The sequence below is a fragment of the Camellia sinensis genome, chromosome 11, assembly GCF_055761805.1.
Source record: "Camellia sinensis isolate YWXY chromosome 11, ASM5576180v1, whole genome shotgun sequence".
NCBI lineage: Eukaryota > Viridiplantae > Streptophyta > Magnoliopsida > Ericales > Theaceae > Camellia > Camellia sinensis.
The window spans coordinates 160976934-160989859 of record NC_138971.1 but is presented as its reverse complement, the minus strand read 5'-3'; the positions used below and the strand labels follow the sequence as shown (position 1 = coordinate 160989859).

The 12926-nt window shown below is 36.6% G+C and overlaps 1 protein-coding gene and 1 pseudogene across 2 annotated transcripts; one reads left to right on the top strand and one right to left on the bottom strand.

Annotated features, from left to right (window-relative positions):
• Positions 1–1736: 1736 nt before the first annotated feature.
• Positions 1737–2580, bottom strand: LOC145802972 (14 kDa proline-rich protein DC2.15 pseudogene; annotated as a pseudogene). The gene has a single exon (XR_014344878.1). The product of XR_014344878.1 is annotated as a 14 kDa proline-rich protein DC2.15 pseudogene (transcript).
• A 9165-nt stretch (positions 2581–11745) lies between these two features.
• On the top strand, positions 11746–12706 carry LOC145802819 (uncharacterized). Its single transcript, XM_082895611.1, has 2 exons — positions 11746–12333; positions 12419–12706. Exons 1-2 carry the CDS (start codon positions 11746–11748, stop codon positions 12704–12706), a joined length of 876 nt encoding a protein of 291 aa, XP_082751737.1.
• Positions 12707–12926: the final 220 nt, after the last annotated feature.

Below are 12926 nucleotides of genomic sequence, written 5' to 3'. Positions count from 1 at the left end.
TATATTTAAATTATAATCATTTTTACTTTTTATTTTACAAAAGTCAAAATAAATTTATCAAATGAATTTTTTAATCCCAAGTTAAAAAGATTTCAACTCCAAAAATTTAACTAAAACAGTTTTTTTGCCAAACGTGGACTTAGTAATGGTCCACAGAACAATGCCATGAGCCACATTTTTTAAGAAATCATAGAAAAATGTTGATTAAAACAAAGCTAATGTTGTAAATGATAACTTATGTATTTGGTTCATTAGAATAAATTGAAATAGAAGGGAGTGATTATTTTTTGGACTCTCGTATATAGATGACCATTGTGTTAAAAGGATGAATGATTACTTTATTTGCAATATATTTTGTCATTATTTTTTAATCAATCAAACATTGAAGTAAATATTTTAATAAATGAGCATTCCATTCCGTTTCACTCTAATGAACCAAACACTATCTTATCTTTTTGAAAAAATATTTCGTGTGTTTCGTTTCAATTTTTTAAAAATTGAGGGTGTGTTTGGTTTGTGTTTGTAGAGTAGTTTTTGAGATAAAAAGTACGAAGAGTTTTTGTTTTTTTATTTTTTTATTTTTAGTGAATATTTTTAAAATTCTAAGTAGTTTTTTACTTTTTAAATGCACCTTACTTAGACATATCGAAAAAATAAAATATTTGTAAAAAAATATTTTAAAAAATCAATAAATACACAATAATACAAAAAAAAATGTACTGGATTCTCATTTTTAAAATTTTTTTTTTTTGGTATTCAGTGAATTTTCTAAATATTTTTTTCACAAATATTATACTTTTAAAGTGTATTTATGTTAGGTATATTTAAAAATTAAAAAACTTGCTTAGAATATTAAAAAATATAAGTAAAAATAAAAAAATACGAAAAATAAAAAATTTTAATTTTCTAAAAAACAAATCCTGAAAATTGAAACCAAATAAGGAGATTGACTCAATATCCTACAGGTCTTGAGCACTGCTTGTCGAAGATTGATTGATCTATGTGTGTTTTTCCTAAATTTTCTATCAATAATGCTATATTTTTTTTTTAATTTATCACTTTTAAATAATTATTAGTGATGTGATATTGAGATTTGACCCCACATGATAAAATGTTTGACAAATTAAAATTTAATACTTATCAAATACAAATTATATTTTTTAAAAATGATAAATTACATATCGGAGGTGTTTCTCATATTTCTATCTCTCTATCTAAACATTGGATGGGATCATTTGTCTCCCCACATAATGGAAGGCATCTTTTGTCCTTAATAAAAAAAAAGGGTCAGTTTTGTTCTCTTGCTCTGATCTTGAAATTTTCAAGATTCATGATAAGACAGGAGAATATTAATTTTAAAATTCTTATAATTTAAAATTCTCACATATTATGTGATTGAAAGTATACTAATTTTATTTACCATCTCATGCACAATTATTAGAAATAAACGAGCTCATGTGGTGCACCAACAAGTATGGAATTTTTTAATGAGTAATCTTCTAACTCTTATTTTCACTGTAAATGCTAAGTTTATAAAATTTTCATGTAAAATACTCATAAAAAGGTTTGAAAATTATATTTTCACAATTATGAATAAGCTTATAGTGATAGACTTTTTATTTTGTTGAATCGATGTAAGTAAGCTATATTATTCGCTATATGAAATTCCTTATATATATATATAGTTATTTCACAAGTCAATCCCACATCTTGTGCATATGAATGAGAAATGGAAATTGCAAGACAATAATTTTTCTTATAGTGATGGGATCAACCCTTCCAATAGAACCCATTACACATTGCTTACATTTTTTCCTTTGAAGAAATTATTCATTCCAATACCCATAATTAGTTATTGTAAATACAATACATTGTGAGAGAAATAAACAAAAGCAGCTCTAAGCACATTGGAAGCCAGTGGGGACTTTCTTTCCACAGTAATTCAGCAACAAGCCCAAAGAAACAGGAACATCAAGATTAATCCCCAAGGCATTAGCTTTAATGGCAGTGCAAAGGCAAATAGCAGCTTCAAGATCAGCAAGTCCCCCAATGAGGGAGCAGCAAGGAGTCTTCGCCGGGGTTCCGACGACTAGGTGCACCAAATCATTGAGCAAGTTGGCACACACACCCAACTTAAGGGTGTCTGTAGGGCAAGTGGCCTTGGCTGGTGGAGGAGATGGGTAGTGGTTTGGAGGAGGAGATGGGTAGTGGTGGTGGCTGGGTGTTTTTGATGGTGGTGGTGGGCATGGGACATAATTGGAACTGACTAGAGTGAAGAAGAGAAGGTTGAGGGTGAGGAGGAGAGTAGTTGAAGCTAGTGCCTTTGAAGCCATTTCAATGACACCAAAAAGTCTTGAATGGTTTGGGAAATTAGGCTGTGTGCGCTTTCGAGAGAATGTTGGGTGTGATGGAAATGGTGAAGTGCGTTAGGCTTTTATAGATGGAAATAATGACATATCCTTTTTTGTTTTTTTTTTAAATGGGTAATATTAAAAAATTTCTAAATATTACCTAGCATTGTTAACGTGATACTTCTAATCAATGACGTAATGTGTACTCATTTTTATTAAGTAGCAGTTGAGAAATAAAAGATTGCCGAACTAGTATGCTTTGCGATTTTTTATTTGTCAAGAACACTACGTAAACAATTTATTGTGACACTCTAATACTGTTAATAACCTCTTTTTTATTTAAAGAAATTTATATGTCCCTATTTTTTTGTCACTATTTTGTATTATCTGCTATGTGGATACTTTTGATTGGTTCCTTCATTTTGAGATAATTGTAAAACAGTTAATGAAGCAAATAGGTGATATTAAGCAGCCTTTTTTTAATGAAGTGAATGTAAAAAAAATGATAATAAAATTGCTATGCAATTAAAAAAAAAAATTACTCATTAAAATAATTAAAAATTAAATATATGGTATAAATTTAAACTTGATATAATATGGATATACTCATAATAAAATTGATTTACGAGAATATCTGTTTTATTTATTTATTTATTTTGGAAATATTGTTGGAAAAATTATAGAGACAGCCATGTGAGCAGAGTGGATTGGAAATCTGGGATATGCTAAACAAGTCGGAGGGTGCAAACTGGAGGATAAGCCCCCTGCATTATAGAGTTTGGAGTTTTCTGCTTTGACTGCCTGTCATTTCATTTCTCTCTCTAACCAACTAGGTCTAACTTAATTGGTCATTATATTTTTTTTTAAGACTTAGTCTTAAGGAAGTCATGAGTTTAATTCCTCTTAAGAGATTAAATTAAGGGAGCGCAAGTACTTTAGTGCTTTGTCAACGGTGAAGAGATTTTCTCTTATAAGTGTTAATCTAATAATTAACAACTAACATTTATTGCTCCAAAAAAAATTCATTTCTCTCTCTTACTAACTAAAATATTAATCAATTATTGATCTAATTTTCAGTCCCTCATACTTTCAAACATTGTAAAGATTTTTTTTCTAATAAATGATTAAACATGTTATTATCGCAACCTGCAAAAGATTATGGTGTATACAGAAAAATCAATCGGAAATAAATTTGAATCACTTATAATTTTCTTTTGTGATTTTTTCCATTCACATAGCATTAAGGTTTATTAATGTTACTCACATTAATCAGAAATGAGCGTTTATTTAAAGACTCAAATTCTTGCCTTGATGAAGTGATTGAGTTGGTCAAGAAGACTAGAGTTGCAATTTGGGTGAAGTCATCACCTAAATTAGCTCATTTTTTAATCAATGACCTCATTTTAAACATGAAGCAAAATAGAGTTTGCATTGGTGGCAGAGTGCTAATGTTATTCTTTACTGGGCAGTGCTTGTTGGGTGTTACTATGAGGCCATGATTGTTTCACTGTGCTTCCCCCCTTTGCTTTTGTTTGCTTTCCTTCTTGTTGGTTGGTGTCTCACCACCTACCTGGTGGTATGCTGATATATGATTGGGTAAGTTTCGTAATATTAACCTAGTTGAGATGGTTTAATTTTGTCACGGTATCCACTCACTTTTATTAGTGTATGATCTTATGTTTGTACATAATCTTTCCATCAATAAAGTCTTTTTTTTGTTGATAAAAAAATTAAAAAAAAAAAAGTTTATTAATGATACTCAATAACATGCATAAATTAAAATCTTCAGATCAATTATGAGATCTTATGGCTTCCAGAAACATTCTTCTTTTGCTGTTTGGCTCTTTGTTTATCTTGTGGTGAAAAATAATTAAAAGTCAAATCCTATTAGAGTTCATATAGAAAAGATTCCCACGTTTGCTCTTTCAATAAAAACAGTGCTCCAAAAAATTAAATAAATAATTTGCCAAGAATTTTGAGGTGTGGTTGAGATGGTGTGCTGTAAAATCTGTGCATAGATGAATTTAGATCATACATTTTTTTTTTTTTTGATCGGTAAAAGAAATCTTTATTGATGAACCATATATAAATTACATATGAAAGGCAAAACATCAATAAAGAGGAGATTGGAGCTAGAAAAAGCTCCAACCTCCAAGTTGGTGAGAAACCAACAACACAAAACAAAGCATAAGCAACACCTAAATGACAGATAGGCAACAGCAGCAACAGATAGACAAACAACAGCAGATCAATTTCAACACTTCATAATTAATTTCCAAAATCAGCAGCAGATAGACATGCTCCAACCTCCTAGCTACTAAAATAGACCAACCAGATGCAAATCAGCCACTAGCAGCAGACCAACTTAGATATAGACCAAAAAGGAGCTATCTAGCAGCAAACCACCCAAAAAACCAGTTGCAGTCCTTACTGAAAGAAGTCACCAAGACCCCAGACTACACAGCACTTGGCACAGCTCCCCTGCATCCAAATGACTACACCTCTGCCCTCAACAGCACATTTCCTGAATGAAGACTCCAAGAACCAAAACTGATTAGAACCAAGCTAAACTAGCAGTAGAAATTGGAGCAACACTGTAGATCAGTATATAGCCTAAATAACCACCTAACATATTGACCTTCATCCCATTGAAGCATCCACAAATCAGCAGACCATATCAGATGCAGAGCAGCAGAAGATCAACCTAGCAACAGACTTCCACCAAAGCAGAATCAAAGCAGCAACAACAATCAGCGTAACAGAGGACCTGAAACAGAATCAAACCAGACCAGACCAGACCATTCACACATTGAAGCAGCTGAATCAGGCACCCTACAGTAGAGGACCTGAAGCAGAATTGCAGAGGGTCTGAACAGACAAACTGATCTGATTGAAATTGCAAACAATATGATCAACTGAATATTCAACCTCCGAACTCCATTTTACCCATAGAGCAACCTGTACCTTCACTTTATCACAAAAATTATCAAAAATGGGTTGTACACCTTTGAACATACATTCATTTCGCAATCTCCAAACTGACCATAACATAACAGTTGGAACTATCTCCCATAATCTAGAGACCCAACGCTTACTCTTACCAGCAGACCACCACTGTAACAAGTCCTGAACTGATCCAGGGATTGCCCAAACCTGACCACTCCAGCTTATCATTTGAGACCAACATTTCCACACCAGTGGACAAAACATAAGCACATGATTCAAGGATTCCACCTCAGCTTGGCAAAACACACACATATTATTTGCTGAAACAGGTAGCACCCCAATCCTCTGAAGGAAGGTTGCAGTCTTTATTCTGCCTCTCCAAGCCAACCAACAAAGGAACTGCATTTTTGGCGGAGCTAAACCGACCCATACCTCTTTAGGCACAACCTGACCAGTCCCTATTTGAGCATCCCACCATCTTCTCACCGAAGAGACAAAAAAAGGCCTGAACTATTTGCTAACCAAAAGGAAGAGTCAACACAATCAAACCTCAGCACTGTAGATGTATCCAACAACTCCATCAATCTCTACAGCTCTTCAGCTTCCCATACAAATAACTGCCTTCTAAATTTAAGCTGCCACAGCCCCATATTACTCTTCTTAGCACTGATTTGCTGAAGGGTCTCCTCTTTCTCAGTGGATAGACTATAAGCCTAGGGAATTGAATCTTCAGGTCACTATTGTTAAGCCATTTATCCTGCCAAAACAAGATTCTCCTTCCATTTCCAACCTTAATTCTAAAATGCTTACCATAGAAATCCCCCAATTGCTGATTTTCTGAGAGCAATTTCACAATGTCCAACCAGACTATGGACATCCCACCTGAAGAGTTCAGATCTGGAAGCCAACCTCCTCCATTCCTACCATACCTTGAACAAACCACAGTTTTCCATAAAGCTGAATCTTCATTACCATACCTCCACCACCACTTCAATAGCAAGCATTCATTCACCTCTCCTAAGTCTCTCACACCCAAACCTCCTTGACTTTTACTACTTGTGATCTCCTTCCATTTGACCAAGTGCACTTTCCTTTTATTAACATTCCCTCCCCACAAAAAAGATGACTTCAACTTGACTAAGGCTTTAACAACACCCTCAGGCATTCTAAAGAGAGAAAGAAAATAGATTGGCAAATTAGCAAGGACTGACTTGATCAAGGTCAATCTCCCAGCATAGGAAAGAAGCTTCTTCTTCCAAGAGGCCAGCTTTTCTTGACCTTCTGCACAACTGGGTCCCAAGCACTCTGTTTCCTAGGATTAGCCCCTAAAGGGAGACCAAGGAAAGAAAAAGGTAATTTCTTAGTTAAGCAATTCAAAACCCTAGCAAACTCCTTAGATTGATCTTCTTGGAAGCCCACACCACACACTATGCTTTTATGATAATTAATTCTTAACCCAGACATCACTTCAAAACATCTCAACGCCCTCTTAATATTCGAAATATCCTCAATATCCCCTTCACGGAATATAATAGTATCATTAGCAAATTGGAGATGCGAAACACTCACGTCATTGGAACCAACAGTAGAACCCCTACATAAACCCAGTACTTTAGCCCTAGCAAGTAGCAAATTAAGCCCTTCTGTAGCAATAATGAACAAGAATAGAGAAAGGGGATCTCCTTACCTTAACCCCTTTTGTGGCTGGAACTCCTCTATAGGTGCACCATTGACAAGAACTGACACCATAGTTGTAGAGATACAAGCTTTCATCCACCTAATCCATTTGACACCAAATCCAAAATTTCTCACCATTGCCAACAAGAATTCCCAATTTATTGAATCATAGAGTTTCTCAAAATCCAATTTTAAGATAATGCATTTCTTCTTAGACTTTTTCCACCAATCCACAACTTCATTTGCAATTAACACCCCATCTAAGATATATCTACCACTGACAAAAGTTGACTGCACTTCATCTATCACAGAGGGAAGGGCCTTCTTTAATCTTCTAGATAGCACCTTGGCCAAAATCTTATACACCGAGGTAACCAAGCTGATGGGTCTATAGTCCCCCAAGCCTATGGGATTGTTCTTCTTGGGTATGAGCACCATGAAAGAACTGTTAACACCCCTTGCCAGCTTCCCATTTGTGTGAAACTCATACATCATCTGCAATATATCACCTTTCATTATTTCCCAACATTTTTTAATGCAAGCTAAGTTAAAACCATCTAGGCCAGGAGCCTTGTTCCCATCACAATCCTGAATAGCTGCCCAGATCTCTTCTTCAGTAAACATTGCTTCTAAACCCACTGCTACCTCCGGAGAAATTGTAACAAAAGGTCCAGAAATTTGTGGCCTAGAAGTCCAACTTTCAGCAAAATGGTTTCTGAAATGACTAAGCACTGCTTGTTTCACCTGAGTTGGATCCTCATGTCTCACTCCCCCCACTGTCACAAAATCTATCAAGTTCACTCTTTGCCTACTACTTGCCATAAGATGGAAAAATCTAGTATTTCTGTCACCACACCTAACCCACAGCAATCTAGACTTTTGATGCCATGTTCTTTCCTTATCCCTACTAAGCTTCCATACCTGACTTCTAACCTCTCTCCTTCTTATTGTTTCCAGCACATCCAGAGATCTAATTTCTGCCTTCAAATCCCATTCATGTAGTTCTTGTTCTACTGACCTCAACATAGTATCAATATTACCAAACACCTCCCTATTCCACACCCTTAAGTGACCCCGTAAGGAGGATAGCTTCCTCATTAATCTATACCCTGCCCATCCTGAAACCTGTGTGACCTCCCAAATGTGCTTGATTTCAGTCAAGAATGTAGAATATGATGTCCAAGCATTAATGAATTTGAATGGCTTAGGACCCCAATCCCCATCATATTCCTTCAACAAAATTGGAGAATGGTCTGAAATTGTTCTAGGTAATCCCCATTGATTAAATGAAAAAATTTCCATCCAAAGGGAGTCTAATAAAAAACGATCTATCCTACTCCACCTATCCCCTTCCAATGCATTACACCAAGTAAATTTTCTGCCTAACATAGGCAAATCAGACAACTCCAACTGTTCCACAAACTCATTGAACTCCTTCATCCCCCTCTCTCTTCTTGAATACCCTTTCCTCTCACTCAATAATATGATTTTATTAAAATCACCACCCACACACCATGGATTTGGAAAATGGGGTTGTAAGCACACAAGGGAATCCCATAGCTTCTTTCTCCCCAACACCTCATTTGGAGCATATATATTAACAATCACATAATCAAAATGTTGAGCCAAGGTACTTGAGAGTAGAATGAAGTGCTTACTGCTGCAGCAGTCTTTTAGCTCAAACACTTGTGGCCTCCAAATACATAGCAACCCTCCTGCACTTCATTTTGAATCCACCATCATATAACCCATCTCTTCAAAAGGCCACATGGATCTCACAAAATGCTCCTCCATTGAATTCCTTTTGGTTTCTTGTAAAAGTAAGACATCCACTCTTCTATCCTTCACCAAATTCTTTATTTTGCCCCTTTTTTGTGACTTTCTCAGCGCTCTAACATTCGAAGATAAAATCTACATAATAAACTTATATTTTCTCCTTAGTCCCCTACTTAACAACCTGTTAAGGTCTTACTGCCCCTTCCTCACCTGCAATTCCTTGTAAATCACTTTCTTCAAGTTCCACTATCTTGTTGACTAGCTCATCCTCTTTACCTTGACATTGCAAACCCAACAGTTTTCCAATCTTCACTGTTGATTGTGCTTCCTCCATTAAATTTTTCCTCCTTTGTGTTGCATGACTCTGAGACGAAGACAAAGAAGTAGCAGCTGCAGCTGCTACTGCTGAAGCTCTGAATAGTGCCCCTCTTTGAAAACCAAGCCTTCCAACCATGTTTCTTTGTTTGCTAAGGCCGCCTACAGAGCAGGAGCCTTTCTTTATCCCTATGCCCTTCTGCTGTGATATATTACCTTTAGTACCAACTGCTGCCTTGTTCTTTGAATTTTTCCTAGCCCTTTTAACCATAATGGAATGTGATAAATGGGAGACATCGGCCTCAGATGGTCTGAGTTGTGTTTGGGCCACACAGTCACTCAAATCCGAGCCTCACCCAACTTGTAATCTGCTAGGCTGAGGCCCAACCTGCAGGCCTTCAAGAATTACTTCCAAATTTATATTTGGTGTGACCCCCTCCGGCCCATTCACTGCACTTGCAAGTCCAGTATTGTCAACAACCCCATCCAATTTTTGAATTTTGGTCATCATTATCTGCTGTGAATTGACTTCCTGATTCATACCCTCTTCTTTGGACCCAGCGCCTACCTTACCCTTTCCCATACCCACCATAACTTCATCTGGTTCATACTTCCCATCATAACCCCTACGTATCACATCTGATCTACCAGCCACTGTTTCCTGAACCCTGCTGACCTCATCATCTTCACCAACCACCTCCTTCTCCCTTGCTACAATACCTCTGTAATCACACCTTGTTGTCCCACCATTGCCAGACACCTGATCCACCTCCACAGTCTCACAACCTTTAGATTTCAACTGCATCATCTCCTTCACTCGGCTTTCATTGGAAGTAGGAAACAAGCACTTTGGTAGTTCTTCACAGATCCTTACTGGTATAGATTTACCTTTGAATTCCAAAAAGACTACCGAATTAATCAACTCCATACATCTTGTGATTACTTGTACTCTTCCATGGTGGAAATTTTGTGGGCTAGTAATATCCTCTTGGAATTGAACAATAGTCCCCCAATAGCTGCCAATGCTTCTAAAAGTCGTCACAGTCCAAAGATTAATTGGTATGCCAAAGCAATTTAACTAGACACATCTCTCTTGCTCCTCAAACTGGCTCTTCCCCCACTCATCAACTGAATCACACCACTTCTTACCCCACTTATCTACTTGTTCCTTCCCTTCCTTCATCTGTTGAACAGAATTAAAAGTTATCACTACTATTCTTCCTCTATTGTCCCTAACAATAACATCCCTCATTCCTCTGTTATGTAGTTCTGCTTTGAACACTTCCACAACTAAGAAGCTATTCAACTTCACCACTAAACTTTCGTAAAGCCATTCGTTTCCTTCTTTATAAGCTCTGATCACCACCTTCCCACTGTCACGTACTCCTCCTCTCACTAATGCTTCTGCATATGACTGCTTAATCCCATTATCCTGTCATTGCTGCCTTTGAGGCCACTGATGCATCACTCTGCCTTCATTCCCTCTATTTAGCATCCCCTTCTCTCAATGACCCAGAGCATGAAGTTTTTGAAACTCTGCTTTTTTAACTTTCAGCGCCTTGTTATCACACCACAAACCATCACCCTTCTCAATCGCCATCTCTGCCGCCACTTCACAATCATATTGCACAAAATAAAATCTGGAACCTAAAACTCTTCTCCTCTTCCTTGGTATGAACGCATCCTTGACCACGCCAAACTTTCTAAAAAGACTGAATAATCCTTTAGCATCCATGGACTCAGGGATGTTGTCCACAAAAATGGTAATCACCTTTGTCTTCTTGCAAAAACCATCCTGATTTCCTACCACCCTCCTTCTGATCACAGGAATCCAACCACCATTCATCTTGAATGTATATAAATCAGAGCCTATATAAGTCCAGCTTGATACCACTTGACACAGAAACTCCAACCTTGCCTTGTTCTTGACACAGAGCCTATATAAGTCTGTTTAAATCAGTAGTTTTGGTGCCTCTTTTAATTTAGACCACACATTGATATTCTTGAATAAAATTTTTAGTAGATATTACTGATTACTTCTCATAACCTAACAATCTTGCTCACCTAAAATAAATTGGTGTTAGGAAATGCTTCAACTTTATAATTAAATGTGTGTTTAGGACGGTTAATGCATGGTCAACATTTAACCCGCAGAGTTTACGAGGGTTGTTTGGCACCACAAAAGAACACCAGACCTAAGAGGCTCTATGATGCGAATTCTTGATCCTATGCTAGTTCACCTAAATCAATTAGTGTTATAAGCTTTTTATTTTAAACTTATATTCATGACAGTCAGTTGACTGTCGGCAATTGTTAACTTCATAACCGAACAAGTCTAATCAAATGTAGGTAGGGACGGAGTCAGGATTTTAAGATAAAGGGGGCAGATATTGTTGAGAGTTTTTTTTTTTTTTTTTTTAATTTGCTTTGAATATGTCTTAGTTGTCTTATTCCACAAGAAGTCAGTTGTTCATCTATTCTCTAAGAGTATCCCACTAGTAAAGGAATCTGGTAGTAGTGATTTAGTTGCTTCTTATTTTCAGCAAAGTTAGTTTTGTATGATTCTATTTAAGTAGCTAATCGTCAATGAATAAAGTACCGAATTCCCTCTACTTCTCTCTTGTGTTTTTTATATACTTGCTTGGTTTTACAAGTGGTATCAAAGCCAGGTTAGCGTCTCATGGCATTAGACAACAATTATGTACAACCTGCTATTCCTCGTTTTGATGGTCACTATGATCATTGGAGCATGTTGATGGAGAACTTTTTAAGATCCAAGGAGTATTGGCCTCTGGTGGAGACAAGTACTCCTGAACCTGCAAGTGGAGCAGTGATGACAGATACACAGAAGACAGAGTTGGCAGCACAAAAGCTAAAGGATCTCAAAGCCAAGAACTATCTTTTTCAAGCAATTGATCATGCAATCTTGGAGACTATTCTTGAGAAAGACACTTCCAAACAGATTTGGGATTCAATGAAGAAGAAGTATCAAGGCACAACGAAGGTGAAACGTGCCCAGCTTCAAGCTCTTCGCATAGAGTTTGAGATTCTTCATACGAAAAAGGAAGAGTCTATTTCTGACTATTTTTCAAGGATGATGGTGATTGCAAGTAAGATGCGCATCCATGGTGACAAAATGGAAGTTGTTACAGTAGTTGAAAAAATTCTTCGATCGATGACAACAAAATTTGACTATGTTGTCTGTTCCATCGAGGAATCAAATAAGATTGATGAGCTTTTGATTGATGAACTGCGGAGTTCCTTGTTGGTCCATGAGCAAAGGGTCAATCGTACAACCTCAGAGGAGCAAGCCTTGAAAATTTCAATGAATGATGAAATCTCAACATCGAAAGGATCAAGTCAAGGCTGAGGAAAATAACGAGGCAGAAGTAATAGAGAAGGAAACAAACTCACAAATTACAGATCAGAAGATCATCACACCTTTGGTCCCCGAAGGAAAGGCAAAGGATGCGAAAATCAACAGTCAACCGACTATGAATCAAAATGGGACAAATCAAATATTGAGTGCTTCAGATGTCACAAGCTTGGTCATTACCGTTCTGAATGTTGCACCAATTTGCAAAAAGAAAATGGAGACCAATCCAACTTTGCAGAAGAAGAAGAAGAAGCCACTCTTTTAATGGCATGTCATACCATGGAAGAAAATCACCAAAACCTATGGTCTATAGACACAGGTTGCAGCAATCATATGTGTGGCAGTAAGTCAATTTTTTCAAAGTTGGATGAATCTTTTCAAATGACGGTATGATTTGGAGACAATTCAAAAATTTCTGTTATGTGAAAAGGTAATATTCAAATCCGAACACGAGCTAATACTCTTCAAACCATTTCTAGTGTTTT